We start from the raw sequence: 16987 nt of genomic DNA, 5'->3' as shown, positions 1-16987 counted from the left end.
GAGAAAGAACAAAGAAAAAAAAGAAAGGGAAGGAAAGAAAGAAGAAAAAGGAAAAGAAAAGAAAAGTCTTCAGTGCAAGTAGCCACTACGAATGCTGGAGGGGGATGGAAGCGACGCTGCCGGAATGGTAGCCAGGAGGGGATAGATGCACTGGCTCGCAGGGGCTGGTTGGGCTGGCAGGAGTCCAGGGCCTTAGGTCCTGCAGGGAGGCTCTTCGTCCCTTATTACGTCCGGGGACTGAGTCGCAGTGCTTGGGCCAGTCGCAGGTTGCTTTGGGGAACCAGGAGAGGACAGGAGTGTGGGTAGCACCTCTCACCGCCAGCATACACATAAACCTTCGCCCCTCAAGACTTGTGAACTGTGAGCTTCCCAGATGGCTGAGATAAAGAGAGATCCCTCCACCCTACCCAGTTACCAGACTTTAGTGACTCTGATATTAATTCAGTGCTCTGGGAAGTAACGCCGGACAGATAGTAAATTCAGCAGCAGAGCGGCTCGCTCAGCGCAGGTCATCTCTAAGCGCCAAGCACAATTCAGTTTTCTCGCTGCTTGAAATTTGTGGCCTTGCCAGGGTTTGGACTCCAGGGAGAGAGTTCGAAATCGCTGCACTCCTCTCCTTTAGGTTACTGGCTCTGGCCCACTACTCTTAGCCACCGGAAAAAGCAATCCACTAAACTTTAAATGCTGCACCACCTTGCCTTGACACACCCGACCTATTTCTCTTCATCTGCCTCTTATTTTCCATCTCCTGGCTGAACCCAACGCTCCAGGCCAGATATTGAAGTTGCAGAAGAAAAAAAATTACAACACGGATCACAGCATCACTGCTTCCTTTGTCTGAGCTAGGTTTTTGTTGTGGGTGCTCACCTTGGTGAAAGAGATCAGTCTCAAGCAGTCCACCAACTCATGTGCCCAGAGATTAGTAGAGTCACCTTCCTGTCCCAACAGGTGGACATGCAGGAAACTGTTAATGGCCCAAGATGCTAACTTTCCAGGAATAACACTGGACAGCCTTACACTGAAAATGTGCTTCCGGTGCCCCAGGGAGCTCGTGGTTGTTACTGCTAAAAGTTGTGGTTACACACTACTGGCTATTTAAGGAACTCTGTTCAAGAACTGGTGTTATTTCTCTAGGAAATAAGTCTGAAGCAGCAGTTTAATTTATGTGTATGTGTGTGGTGAATATTTACTCAAGATAGAGACAGAGATAAAAAACTAAATATTAACTTTTTAAAGACATCAGCAAATAGCAGATTTCTGCTTCTAGAGCTCATTCCAATTAAAGGACGGCTGCCTAACTATCCTAAGTGAATATTATAAAGAAGTGGCAGTGTAGACCTAGTTTGCAGATGATTCATTTCTTCCAGTGAGCATAATTGCTTCCATTTGTGATACTAACATTAGGTAGAAGGCTGGGGGCTGATTCAACTGCCTTACCCATTTCATTTAGGCAAGACAGTTTGGTTTAATATCTGAAACCTACAGCAGCATGAAACAGCACATTTTCTCCACTTTATTGCATAGATTCTTTATCAGGGCTTTAAAACACTAAAAACTTTAATCCCACTTCCCATAAAATCAGTTACTAACCTCCCAAAGAAAGGTAGGAAAAGATAATAATTATGTTTAGCAAGGTGAATTGAACAAGAATGTGGATCTGAGGTCAAATAGCCATTTGGCCAACTGACCAAGTTATCAAGGATCTAGACACAAGCTCTTTTATCTTTAGAGCGACTCGATAAATATCAGTGGCATTAAATCAATCAGCTCATTCATTCAACAAACATACAGAGCAAGTATTTTGTTCTAGGTAGGCTGTTAAGGCAGGGAGAATTGCAAGAGGAGCACTCAGTTAGTCCTTAGAGATTCACAGGTTGGGGGAGGCAACATGATGTAGCTAATGCAATGGGGAAGTCTTCCAGCAGGAGAAGGGGGAGTCCAGGGGGGTCATTAAATCAGTTTTACTGGAGGAGCAGAGAGAAAACCATTTTCAAAATTGTATTCATTGCAAAAGTTACATGTTCATTGTAGTATATGTGTGTTATTTATTGCATGTTCATTGTAGTTTATTTCAAACTATAATGTAGTATGTTTACTACATGTTCATTGTAGTATATTACCTTTTATTGCAAAAGTTACACATTCGTTGTAGTATGTAGGAGGAAAACAAATTTTATAACTAATCAGCAGAGTTTAAGGCCCTGGGGTTGATCCCCAGCACTAAACATCAAATAACAAATTTCCCATTTTTAAAATAATAAAGTTGGGATATCATCCAAGTGTCCAAAATTTGCTATTTCAAAAAGCATATTGTGGTGATCAGCTTTCAAAACAGTATGTAATGATCTATTGCTTCCTCATGGTCACATCCTTATCAACTTATCCCACACTGAACTAATATGGTCTTCATGAGCAGCAGAAGATGGTGAAGGTAGGGGCAGGTCACTGCTGAGGTCTGCTTATAAAAGATGGAAGCTTTTGTCTTGGATTTTTTTCTCTTCCATCAATAGTCTGGGGGAAATCAAATGCCATGCCGCAGGAACACTCAGACAGCATGCCCAGTACTTGAGACTTGCTGACAACCATGTGAATGACCTGGGAAGCTGATCCTAACATGGAGGTGACAATTAAACTAAATGTCAGGAGAAAATCTGAGTCAGGACAACTCAGCCAAGCTACTGCTGGATTCCTGACCTATAGAAACTATGAGATCATAAAAGTCAGTTGTTTTACACAAAGTTTGGAGGAGACATGTTACATAGAAATAGAGAACTGATACATTTGACCAATTTTTCCATATCAGGAATCACTTTCTCTTTTAAATGACTGTTCTGTAGCATCATCTTTCTCCTGTAGACAGGCATTAAGGATTTACCAACTACAGTGTAATCCATGCCCTTGACTCTGTATTCCAAAACATACTTCCAGTATTTCAAGACCTTGTAAGTGGAACTGCTGGGTCAGAAGGTAACTTACATTCTTGATTTGTTTCCAGATTACCTACCAAAAAGTGTGCAACACTGCTCTCATATTAAACAATATTGGACATTATTATTTTAAGTGTTTGCTAAACTGACATGCAAAAAACAGGGAGTTAATTTACTTTTCTTTGCCATCATTAAGCAGAATCTACCCAAACCTTTTTGAAGTATATTAAACATTTGCCTTTCTACATCAGGGAAATGTCTACTGATATTCTTTGTCACTTTTGTGTGTTTGGTTGTCATAGTGATTTTGAGTCTTTATAAAGTCTGGATATTAACCATTTGTTATATGTTGTTAATATATTTTTCCTTATATCCTCCCACTCTTTAACTCTGCTATTTTCACAGTCAGCTTTTCTCTTTAGCCATTTCACATACTGTAATTTTTAAATGGTGGGTAAGAATTTTCCAAGCCAACACTGGGCACTTAAGGCACACAGAAGAAGCTGGACAACATAGAGAAGAAAACCTATGTGGTTTGCATGGGGAATCTGTGTGTTGCTCATGAAGAGAATGAGCACTGCAGAGAGGCAGGACTAGCCCAGTGGACCTGGCTGCCTGGTTAGTGAGCCTCAACTTCTTCCGGCAGGCAATCCTGCAAGCAAAGGAAGGTTTCACACTGAAACCAGGATAATCAGATTGCAGTTTAGATCAGTCTCCGACAGCTGTGTTGCGCAGGATGGTTCTCAGGGCACAGAACTGGAAACAGATAAACCATTTAAGTAGCTGCAGTTTTCCAGAGAAAAGCTAATGATGGCTTGAACTAACTGTGGCAGCAGTTAGCTTAAAGGGTCAAGACAAAAATGGAGAACTATTTAGAGTAAAAAGGATACGACTCTCAGGTTGTGGGGAACGGAGAAGTGGGGCACAGGGAAGGAGTGAAATGGTGTGCTGGTCTTTAGGTCGGCCTAAATGTATATTCAGCTTGACTCCACAGTATTAAGTGAGAAGCTGTGTAGGGGAAAGGACTGGTTTAGCAAGGCACATTTGGATGGAACAAAATAAAACATTGTGGGAGATCTAGGTGAAGGCAGGAGACATTCAGTAGTCAATGTTGAGTATGTCTGTGTAAAACTTAAATGGGTTAGCACATCCAAGGAGAGGCCAGTTAAGTAAGAAATTAGTAAGAGCACAGTTTTGGAAGAGCTCAGCCAAGAAATACCAAAGGCAGAAAGGACAGCTGGCTCTCAGCCTGGATCTTCCAGGGGCCAACAGACTGCATAGGACCACTCAGACTCAGGCTCAGAGTTTGAGGTCTTCAGACTTCAGAAGCTAATTTTTGTCCGTTCACCCAGGAATGATCGGGATCTAGTCACCAGAGAGTTCTGTATCTCCAGCCAGTTTGTGTTATTCCTAAGGAGGCCACATGGCAGCAGCAAGGGCTTAGATTCAGTGGCTGCAGACTTCAAATGCAGTCTCATTACTTCTTGGCTCCTTCGCCTTCTCAGAATCTTGGCTTTCTTGTCTGGACAACAAGCAGGGCTGCCTTCCAGGGAGGCTGGAAAGATTAAAAGAATGACACATGCAAGGCATCTCAGAGAACGCCCAGACCACAGATGGGAGGCTGGGAGCTTCCTTTCCCTTCATCCACTCGAGTGCTGGCCCATCACTGCAGATAGATGAAGCTCTGGAGCAAACATGAGATTGATGCTGACTTTGGTGCATGAAGGAATGACTGACTGTCCAGAAGTGGCTGAGCTTGTGCGCTACCAAGAATTTAAAAATCATGCACATTCTTTTTCAGGAGCGAATCCACCCTGCCCCTCACTTTCCATTACTGGCTCCAGGGAAGAATCTGAGGAAGTAAGTGTCCAGTCACACTCTTTCATCCTAACAGGTTCCCCAAACCTGAGTTACGGATTATGAAGTTAGGGATCTAAACACCTAACTCCCTAAAAGAGGAGGAAATGACTCAAAGGAGATGTTAGTTTTTAAATCAATAATTTTGTTTCAAAAGATATATAGTAAATTGTTTTATTAGTATAACTTCTTATATTCTAAAGGGAAAGGAAGTTTATTGTAAATATGATTTGGGTTAGATAATTTTTCAAGATCCATATAACTTCTGCTGCCTTGTTTTGATATTTTAGGTTGTCTTAATCTTTTATGGAACAAATAAACAAATACATAAATAAGACAATAGCAATAGGTTTTTATTTTTTTGCTTTGATCACTTAAAATACATTTTGTTAAAAATTCTTAAAACAAGAATTAGAATCTGTTATTTATAATACACTTTAATATTGTATAAAACATTACAGAAAGTAATTTGTCTTTTGTTTTCCCCCAGTTCCAGGGATTGAACTCATGAATTCTTGCTTGCCAGGCAGGAATTTATACTGCTGAACTATATTTCTCAGGCCCAGTAATTTGTTTTAACAATGTCCTTTTAAACTACTTTCCCCCCAGTTTTAGTACCTACAACTTTTTCAAAGAGATTGAGGGAGGTAGCAAGAAGGGTTTATAGCATTATTTAGGGATCATTTCAAGGATGTTCTTAAAAGCCTCAATAGGATTTCTGACTTTTTGCTTGGTGGACAGATTAAAAAGGGTTTGATAGTAGATAAATGGGAAAGGAGAGATAGTCAGGTGTAAATATCTAAAAGAGTTGAATAAATGTTAAAAAATAGCAGGAAGCTCTTACTTCACAGCTTCTATGTTCTTAGAGCATAGTAGCAGTTCTGGAGAGAATTTCATTCAGCTATATGTTGGGCACATAGTAGATGTTCAAAAAATAGCTTCTGAATAAAGCAAATCTATCTTAGGGCCCAAATGTAAACCACAGCTACATCCACATCACCCATAATACTATATTCATATATATTTAAAATGCAATCTTATTAGGGATGTCACAAAATAATATATGTTCAAGATGTAGTTTATTTTGATTTTCATCAAAAGTAGTAGCTACATTTTACATAAAAAAAGACAAGGATGAAACATGACTCCCCATAGTCTACTGATCTCTCCTATTTTAATCCATGTTATAATACAGAGATTACATTTTAATAGGTAATACAACAAAATACCAATTATGTCTTAGGATTTTAAAATATATGGCTTATATACCAGGCTTTCAGAATGACCCAAAGTCTTTATTATTAGCTGCCTCAAAACTGATTCCAAGGTGAATCTGAAGAATTCGAAATCTGACTGGCATATAAAAGCATAATGTCTATGTTTTTGATAGGTACTTTATTTGCTGGCAAGTAATTCTTCAGCCAACATCCTTGTTTCTGACCGTAGCAGTATGTATCAAGCAGGAATAACAGTAAGACAAGCAGGGTCATATATCTTTATTGTTTCATCCCAAGAACAGTCAGCCACCTGCAAAGCCAAAACAAAATAAGAAACACATTTAGGTGCACAAAAAATTCAAAGCTGGCAGAAAAAAAACAGTTATTTTCCATGTACATCACCATTTTATGTGGGAAAAACCAGGAGTAACTTTTGGAAAAATGGCCCATTTTCTCTTTCAAGATACACTTTGGGGATTGTGTCCAATGAATTAAAGTGGCCTACAAGGATTTCCTCCCCAATGGAATGTAATTCCCCATCTCTTGAGCTAGATGATGAAAAGATGCACCCCTAGACTGTAAACTAAGACTTTTTATTCATGGATAATTTAAAATTGTTGTGGTAGAAAAGTAGGGAGAGAGAAATATAGCATCTTGAGTACAGTATGTGTTATGGCTTATGTTTAGGTATCCTCTCAAAATCTTGTGCAGCCAAGGGGCGGAGCTTTTCAGAGGTAGCTGGATCTAGAGTGTATGATGTTGGCATCAAGGTGTTTGATTGGTTTGGCATAGTTCTGTCTAGGATTTAGGGGATGAGTACTATACTTGTCCTAAGGTGGGGGACTTGTATAAAATGTAAAAGACAAAAGAGGGCTATGTGCTCATATCTGCCTGCACGCTAAGCAGTATTTCTTCTCTGCAATGCCTTTCTGCCATGCTACCCTGTCTTGGAGCCAGCCAATTTATGGACTGAAACCTATACAAACTGTGAAACAATGGGGCTGGGGATTTAGCTCAGCGGTATAAGCACCTGCCTTGCAAGGGTGCGGTCGTGAGTTCGATTCCTGGTACCAATTAAAAAAAACTATGAAACAAATAAATCTTTCCTCTTTCAATTCTGGGTGTTAAGTATTTTGTCTCAGCAATGAATAAAACAACTAAAATGGAACTGGCACCACAGGTAGGGTTATTGCTGTGACTATCTCTCACCATGTGGTTCAGGAGCCTTTGGGACTGGCTTGAAGGAAGATTTTGGAAAGGTTCAGAGATGCCACTGAAAAAGCAGCCCTGAAAAGTGTTAGGCTGTACTTGACAGGAGATTCTGGGAAGTGTTCAGACTAGAATGCTGACAGAAATGATGCTGATAAAGCCCAGTCTCAGGAGGTTTCTGCTGGGAGATCGGATATTGCACTCCAAAACATGTGTGTTATGGTGTGGCAGAAAGTTTGTTTGCATTTTACTCATGTCCAGAGACTCTGCCCAAGGTAGTGATTAAGAATGGTGGCTTAATTAATCTTGCAGAAAAATTTCAACACAGTCTAATATTGAAGTGGTGGCATGAATACAGCGGAGGGCTTTTTAGATTTATGTTGAGTATCAACAGCAAAAAGCCCAGCATAATGATTTAAATATTTTGCGTCTGGCCAGAAAAAAAGCTTCAGTAAAGTTGTGGTCTGCAAAGATGGAAGAAAGGAGAAACTGGTCACTGAAAAGACTAGCAAGAAAAAGCCAAGTATTTCAGAAGAAAACAACAGGAAAGATGGCCTGATAATATCACAAGTACCATCAGAACTCTATCCTTTGCACCCTCAGAGTTGCAAATGAGAAAGACTGCTTCAACAAAAGAATCCCAGAGCACCATTTTTCAGAATGTTGGTGGTTGTTGCTTGGGATTTGGTTCATTGGCACTTGACCTGAAAAACTGAGAGAAAAGGAAGCCTGGCTACTGCTTCAACTGGTGTCATCATGTGTTTCTGGTTTTAGGTGGATGTAGAATGCAGGAGTTATAGGGTGAGGAAGGCTTCCACCCATTTCAGAAGAAGATCTGGAATGTGAGGCAGGTTGCCCCTGAAAGGGCAGTGTGTGAAACTGTGAGTATGAAGCTGAAGGTGCAGTGGAAACCTGAGGAGTTTGGAGAAGCCAGGAATGTGGGTCATGTGAGGATTGCTGCAAGGAGGGAGCAAAGCCAGCCCAAGAGAGAAGCCATTGAAGCTACAACCACTGGAAGTGCTGTGAGTTACCCAGGCCCTTTAGAGTTCATGTGTTGCCACAGATTACCTCAGATGCTAGACATGGAACTTATGGGACTTAATATTTGCCTTTTTGGAGTGTGAACTTGTTTTGGGTCCATTTTGTTGTATCCTCCATTTGTATCTTTTGGAATGGTAATGTTTATTTTGTGCCATTGAATATTGGAAGTGTTTAACTTTCTTTTCATTTGTCTAAGGGCTTGTGAGTAAGAGTTTGCCTTAAATCTCAAAGGAAACCTTGGACTTGGAGTTTTCAGCAATGCTGAAAATGTGAGGACGTTGACAACTACTGAAGATGGACTCAGTGCCTTTTGCTTAAAGATATGTGTCTTTGTGGGGGCCTTTGTGTCCCCCCAAAGCCTCACACAGTCATGAAGGTGCTTTACAGAGACAGTTGGATCTAGAATATATGGTGCTGGCATCAAGGACATTTCATTACTAAATCAGTCCACTGATTGGTTTGGCATAGTTTTGGCTAGGATTAAAGGAATGAGTACTACCTCTACCCTGGTGTGGATACCTGCATAAAACATAAAGGAACAAAGAGGGCTAATGTACTCTCATTTACCTGCTTACTGAGAACTATTTCTCCTCTGTGATGCCCCTCCATCAGGTCACCCTGTCTTAGAGTCAGCCACCTATTGACTGAAACCTACAAACTGTAAGCTAAATAAACCTTTTGTCCTTCAACTCTGGGTGTCAGGTATTTTGTCTTAGCAACAATAACAAAAAAAAAAAAATAACTAAGAGAGTAGCTAAAAAGATCTGAATAAATGTCAGAAAATGTAAGTTGTGTATTTGAGGTTTGGAAGGAAGATAAATTGCAGCTCTTGCCTTCACAAAATGGCTCATCCTAGACCAAGTATGGAAAGCCCTCTAGAGACTCTCAGAGAAGGGACATGAGATTTTCACAGACTGTGGACTCCCATGGGAGTGGCTGAGCTGGAATCAGCGCTTACACACGTTGCTGACTCCATTAGAAATGGTCTCTTGTAAAAGGCAAACTGTCCATCACTATTTGCCTAACCCTGAGACACAGTGCTATTATGTTAATTTACCCCTGATTTACGCACATGTGTTTTCAAGTGTTGAGTGTTTCAGAATGTAAAGTATGAAGAAAAGAATCAGAGAAGACAGGCCTCTCACACAAAGTATCTATAAATTATGTTTCTAAATTCCTATTAAACCCTCTTTAATCCATTTTCTTATTTACTCAGGACATATAATAACTAACAAATGTCAAGGCCACTGAGTCAGCAAACATTCATAAATCAATACTTAATAATATATGAAAGCTCTAAAACCATATTGATACATAGAATGATAAATTGATTCAAATTAATGCAAATAATGGCATTTCTCCATTAGTTAATTAAATTCTAACCTAGTTCTACAAATTCAAATAAGCAAAATGATTTTTTAAAAATGTACTTTACTAAACTAAAAAATGAGACTCCAGATTCTTTTCAGGCTGGCACTGTAAAGACTTCCTGGTTAGGGAAACAAAACCGTACCATCTGATCCCTGGGGGTCGCATCTGATTAATTACCACCAGCACCCACAGGCCTCTAGCAGCACTAATGCCCTTTAATTCTAGGCCTGCATGTCAATACAGGGCCCTCTTATATGTCCCACAGTACCTATCAATGGTCTGCCTCAAAGACATTTTAAAAAGACTGTGTTAAAAATAAGACCTGATAGATAAACATTAAAAAGACTTTACTAAGATAAAAAGTATTAGCCAAAGGCATGCGCATAAATAGTGTGCTTCTCAGGATGAGATCCACTCAGCCTGCAGGTCAAAGAGGAACTTTTCCTAGCTCCCACCCTGTTTCCTCAAACCTCCAAGAATGCATCCAGATCAGGCAACTCCTTCAAGGACAAACTTGGATTAACAAAATGAGAAAGGCAGTAAAATATCTCCTTTTTCATCCATTAAACAATCTTTGATCTCAGTTTCAGTCCCGTGGATGAGGCCTTACCTCTTTGACCATTAATTTGTTGTGAGAAAAAACTGAAAGATCAAGACCAGCAAAATATTATTTGGTGTCGTTTCAGTGGAATAATGATAATTATTACCATCATTAGCCGTTCTGGGTTACCTGATTTTATGGCCTGTATCTTTTACTTTCCCTGACTAGACCATTTTATGATTTTTGTAAATTATAGAAAACTGTTCAAAATATAAATTATTCTAATCCATAATGATGGTAATGAATGTTGTGCTTTGGAAATACTGCTGACAGCCAAGAGCTGAATTCAAACCTCACATTTTATTGCCCTGTGGATCTTCACCAGTTTTTCTCCTATTACTAACTTTATTTTAGCATTTAGTAGATGCCTATATGTGTCTGACCTTTGATTTCTTTGACTGAGCTGTATATAAGCATTACATATATAAGTTCAATAAAACCGTTGATGCATGCTCATATTATACTGCTCTGACAGTCATAATCACCACTTTGAAAAATTATCCTTTAACATGGTCACATACAAGGATATAGCTTTATATGCCTCAACATGTTAACTATTATTTCTATGGGACATAACAATTCTTGTTTCATATAGGATATAATACAGTAAATTAATAAGCTATTTCATGTAAGATATATTATGGATCGGAGAGAAGGGGTAGAAAGTTATGCTAGAAATGACACTGAGAATAATATCTAAAATTGGGCATGAAATTAAAGGCAAATGATAGCATAAAACAGATACCATGATCAATTTTCCAGTTTTAACAGTTTTTCCTAGTACTTAGACTAAAAGAGAAAACATTCAATGCCAAAGAGTGACTTTACAAAAGATACAATGTCTTTCTTCATTTGTTTATTTAAAAACAGTTTTATTCCTCAAATAGGTCAAAAGCACTCTACTAAACTGGTTTCCTAGAAGTATTTCCATTAGGCAGTATCTTTCAATTTCTTTTTTTACATTTATTTTTATTTTGGTAGTGGGAACTGAACTCAGGACCTTACTGTACTGCTGAGCTATATCCCCAGCCCCAGTTCTCAAATTTTAATGTACACCAGAATCACCTGGAGGTGACAGATGACTGGTCCCATCTTCTTAGCCCTGGTTCTCAAAATGGGATCAGCACCTGTGGCATCATTTAGTACTAATAACCACCCTTGGTCTCTAAAGCAAGATCCACAGATGGGCTTCAGAAAGTCCACAAATGCAACATTTTATGTGCAATACATTTTGGGAAGAAGGTAGAGAAAATCCATAATTATCTGTAATCTAGGAGGGTAGGTAGAAGGACAGCATTAAGGAGCCTAGGAAAAACAGCAAAGGGGCCACTGTAACCACATTTGAGGACAATGGACACTTCCAGTAGGCAGTGTTACCTCATTGGAGGCTTAACCAACGAGGATGCTGTAGTCCAAGACCATTTGCTGTTGTTTGTAAGACAGAAGAACCATGAGAAAGGCGGGATGATCTAGGCAGTGGCATATAATAAGACTAAATGAAGAACTGAAAGTTCCAGATTCAAGGCCACTAAATTGCTTTGTAACACCTCAATGAAATGCTTAACTTTTGATAGGAGGCTTTTTCTGAATGCATTCTGGAATTTTCTAAAAGCTGGTGCAAAGCATATCTCTCTTTGAGCCTTCCCTCACAGTGTGAACACCTGTAGATGCCAAAGGGGAGAAGCTTTTGCCCAATGATACTCAAATGGAAGACATATTCTTTAATCCAGAAGCTGCCACTGTGATACATTCACTCCTGAGCTCTTCTGAATTTACTTTAAACTGACACCAAAATGCAAACCTTCTCATCAGGACTCAATTAAAATTATCAACGTTTTAGGAAAAAATGATTTTTCCAAATGTTGCATTGCTTTACTTAATGTGAAATACAAACAGAAAATCAATCTTCATTATTCATTTTTATTTTATTTTATTTCTTTTTATCGGTACCAGGGATGGAATTCAGGACCGCCTGCTTGCAAGGCAGGTTCTTATGCCGCTGAGCTAAATCTCCAGCCCCTCATTATTCATTTTTAAAAGCTCCTATCTCCCAGGGAAGTAAAAATAACTAACCTTATGGGTTAGTCTCCATATAAGATATATTTTTAATTATCTCATTTTAACTTTTAAGCAGCAAAAAAGATATGTTAAGTCTTAGGAATAAGCTCACTAATGAGAAACAAAAATTACTTGTTATTGCACTAAACTTTCAATTTCCTTCCAACATTCTTGAAAACTAAATAGAATTTTGTTATTTACCAGTATTTACCAGTATGCCTAGTAATTTCTAAATACAGCTATGGCACATACATCACGACATCACTGTAAATGGAATACTTGAGAGCAACTGCATTAAATATTTCAATGTTTTCTATCTGCAAAATACAGATGCTATATAGCCAAAAATTATTAATGAAACAAACGCTTTTAATAAGAAGTATATAATTAGAACTTGGTGGTAGACCAAGTAAGTTATGTTAGAGGACATCTTCAATACTAATGATTAAAAATGTAGCCTTTTTTTGGAGACAGGGTTTCACTATGTAGACTAGGCTGACTTTAAACTTGAGATACTCCTGCCTCTGCCCCCTTAGTGTTGAAATTACAGATGTCTCACCCTGTCCAGTTTAAATGCAGCGTTTAGAGAAGGAAACATTATAATTAAAATGCCAGACTTAAAATACATGGAAAATTTAGAAAACAGATTTAAATTCTTCAACTTTATCAATTCTCTTTACTTGAGTAAAATGTTTACACATGCCACTGGTAAGTAATTCATCTCAAATGATTTGCTATGGCTATAAAAATAATGAAGAAGTCCAACCATTAAGAGATTTACTTTATTGACATGTTTTCCATTCCCTATTTATCATTATTCTTCTTTTTCTCTCAATTTTGTGGACAATTATTTTTGCCATTGGGAAATTTTGTTCAATCTACAGTAATTATCTGTATGACATATGGTCTCCTAGGTAGAATAGGAGAAATAGGCAAAAAAAGATGTACATAGAAAGAATGCCTTCTGAAAAAAAATCACTAATGTCAACTCTAAATTTTGTTTTTTGTTTTTTTGGTACTAGCAATTAAACTCATAACCTTGCACTTGCCAGGCAGGCGCTTATGCCACTAAGCTAAATCCCTGGGCTTTGACTCTAAATTTTGAAAGACAGCTTCATTACATTACAATATATTAATTTTTAGCTAATGAAAGAAACATGTCTTACCTACTGAGTTGTTACAACAGAAAGTGACTACAGGAAAGAATATGATTTATTTTTTAATCTTCCTAGACTTACACAAAACTAAAGAGAATCAAGTAAAACATTGAAAAAAATTTTGTAATTATTCAATATATTTAGCACATATGTATCAGATACTTTAATTCACTGTGTATTTCTTTTTTTTTTTTTTTTAAAGCCAGTCAAATTTAGCAATGGGGGGGGGGAGATGGTATACCAACTTTAGTGACACTAATGTTAATAAGTTCTGATAACCCACTGCCATGGGACCAGCCTATTTACTGTGTATTTCTTAGCACTCAGAATATTTAGTTGACACTCAAAGTATGTACTGAAGCAAGAAGGAATGGAGAAAAGGATAGAAGGAAGAAAATCGGCCTTGGATTCTTAAACATAAAAATACTTTGTAGAGGCAGAGGTGGAGGAGAGAAAGGGAAACTCACAATACCACAGAGATGACAAATAGTCAAATGTAATCGGTCTACAACAGAGAATTACACATGATGGTGAGAACTAAAATTAAAAAGAACATAGATAATACTGAATCTTGAAAGCAATATTGAAAGTTGCGATTCTAATTGAAGTTTATGCTACCCTTGAAGGTGTCTAGGCAAAGATGACATAATGAAAGTGACAATTTAACCACTGACTTGTGAATGAAAGACAGACTATAACCCACATACTATGACGTGACACTTTCTGACATGTAGTATGGGAGGTGTGGTCAGAGTGGTTTAAAAGCATCACAGGAATGGCTGACCATGAAGTTGAGAAAGAGAAAGACCTGTTAGGAGGCAAATACAAGACTATCTACATTAGATGACAAAGCCCTTAAAATATTGCAACAAGAAGAAAACATTATTCTACCACAGGAACATGACATGTCTGGCCATTTATTCCAGACATTGTATTTTGTGGGTTTTCCGTGTGTGTGTGTGTGTGTGTGTGTGTGTGTGTGTGTGTGTGTGTGTGTGTGTTGTGTTGTACTGTGTTTGGAGCACAGGATCCTCCTGCCTATGGTAAGAAAGTGCTCTGCTGCTGAGCTTTATTCCCAGTCTATTCGTCTTTTTAAAAAGATCTCGTATCTAAGTTACACAATTTTCATCTAGAGTCTCACCCAGCTTTTCTTTTTTATTCCTCCATGAATCCTATAGACACACAAACACACACACACACACACACACACACACACACACACACACACAAACACACACGGAGTTACTGTTGCCATGTAAAAGAACTTGTACTCATTTTTCTAATGATTGCTAGTAGTATAAGGTATTATTTTTGCATATTTATTTTTCCTAACCTTATTGAACTCACATTTTTAATGGATTTAAAATAGATTTACATGGACTATCCATGTTGACAATACAAGAAGTGCTGGTAAGTGGTGGTGGCAACAATTCTCATCTCACCCCTGCCTTTGATGACACCACTGACATATTTTGGGTCAAGGACCAACAAAATCAAATTTGCATTACAGAAACCTCTTCCTGAAGGCAGTGTTGAGAACTGGTGGAATAAAAAGAAAGAGCTTAGAAACCAGTTTTAAGAGGTACAAAGAAAGCATAAAGAAAGCAGGGCAGTTAGAAAGGCATGGTGCAGACAGGAGATACTGGTAAAGAAGAATCATGAATATGATGCCCAGTTGAGAGCCCAGAGAGACAAGAAAATTATGCTGTTTTTAATTTTCTAGTCCAGGTTCATCAAGCAGCCAGTTTCACACCAAGTTAGGAATATGGAGGAAAAGAACACACCCACTCACATCACACAGTAAAGGTGACCAGATAATGGGTCACATCACTAGCATAAAATTCAGTGGCAGCTTCAAAGGGAAGTTACACAAAAGTAAGATGACTAAGACTGAATATTGGAGAATATCTACTTTTAGAAGGATGGTAGAGAAATTGGCAAACGAGACAAAGACATTTAGTAAAGATGTAAAAAGAAAAGATTAGTGAAGTAGCATTAAAATCATAGGGGTGGAAGGCTTTTTAATGTCAAAATATTGCCATGTAGGAATGAAGTCTGAGAAAAAGTTATTTAGTTTTCAGGAGTTCAATGGGGATGTTTTTTGAGCTTAACTGTTGCAAAGAAGACAGAGTTAAAGGAATAAATTTTGAGAAACCAAAGACAACAAATAAATCTACTAATTCTAGATGTTTAATAACAGAAGAGAAATATAGCTAACTGTTAGCCAATTAGCAAGTCAAATGGCAGTAAGCCCCAAAAGCTTCAAAAAGAGAAAAATAACTGCAGATTAAAAACTAAGTAGTTGAGAAAATGAAGACCTGGATGAGAGAACCAGTGAGATAATTAGGAACCCACTGGAAACAAGGGGGAAAAAATAAAGAACATAAATATTTAGAGGTGATAGTGCTGCAAGAAGATGCTTATTCTTGGGGACTTTGTTGTTATAGTCAAGTGGGACATCAAGTCACATGTCTAGATCCTACGCCTGAAAAGATACTAGAATAGATATGTGAAGCATGTGCTAAAAGAAAACAAAAAGACTGCAAAGGTAGGCTGAGCAGGACCAAGAGCCCAAGTGAAGTTCTTTTTACAAAGTAATTTGTAGTGTGCCAAGTTAGCGTACTTACTTGGTTTTTAGAAACAATGCTTTACAGCTGAGAAAGGAAAAGAAATAAGGAAGTGGTGGTAGCGGGGCTTGGATGTCACCAGTTCAGGGAAGCATCCTGGCAAGGGCTGCCTAGGAATGCAGCGGGCACAGACAGGCCAACACCACCCCTCCCAGGGCACTCCAGGATCCTACTCACTGGGGTGAGTTGGGCTGGGGTTGAACAACAGGGCTGGTTATATAAGTTGAAGCTAAAAAATTACACAATTATGCAAGCATCAAAGAAGAAACGGTGGAGACCAGTGCCTGAGGACAATAAATGCTTCTGGTACATGTTCTGAAAACTCTAGAGCTAGTCTGTGACAGAAAATGTCACCTTAGATAAAAAGTGGACAGGACACAGAGGTCCTCACTACTGATATTGCTAGCCCCTCTCTAAAGTTCAGGCTTATTTTTCAGACTTACATTGAAAATTTTAAAATACTTTTGTTCACTGTCAATCTTTAAACTTGGTACTAAAGACTATGGAAATAGATTTGAACTAAAACATGAGCTGAATTTTTAAATGATACCTAATATTTTTAATAAGAATTTAACAAAGACACTTTCAAAAATACATCTGCTGGGGATTTAGCTCAGCGGCATAAGCACCTGCCTTGCAAGCAGGCGGTCGTGAGTTTGATCCCTGGTACCGATAAAAAAGAAAAAGACAAAAAAAAAAAAAAAAAAAAAAAAAAAAGCTACTCTCTCAAACTCCAGGAGCTATAAAAACAAAACAAAACAAAAATACACCTAAAGAACTAATTTACATCAGAACCAAGTCAAGCTATTTTGAGAAACAAAATGGAAATATACAAAATTTCTTTGACCTTATTTTCAGGAAAAATCTGTAATAGCTTCATGTTCCTAGCATGGGTAGGTTAGAATATTCATTCTTTTAATTT

At 38.2% G+C, this 16987-nt stretch overlaps 1 protein-coding gene across 1 annotated transcript in view; it reads right to left on the bottom strand.

Moving 5' to 3' along the window:
- Positions 1-5116: 5116 nt before the first annotated feature.
- Pex7 (peroxisomal biogenesis factor 7) overlaps positions 5117-16987 on the bottom strand; it is a 77418-nt gene continuing 65547 nt past the window's right edge. Inside the window, exon 10 of the mRNA XM_003468453.5 lies at positions 5117-6311. Within this exon, the coding sequence (XP_003468501.1) occupies positions 6240-6311 (72 nt within the window). The 3' untranslated portion in view covers positions 5117-6239. The remainder of the gene's footprint in view (positions 6312-16987) is intronic.

Source organism: Cavia porcellus, unplaced genomic scaffold (genome assembly GCF_034190915.1).
Source record: "Cavia porcellus strain 051 isolate PalLab524CR breed Dunkin Hartley unplaced genomic scaffold, mCavPor4.1 scaffold_22, whole genome shotgun sequence".
In the NCBI taxonomy this organism is placed as follows: Eukaryota; Metazoa; Chordata; class Mammalia; order Rodentia; family Caviidae; genus Cavia; species Cavia porcellus.
This window is presented reverse-complemented; position numbering and strand designations above follow the sequence as displayed.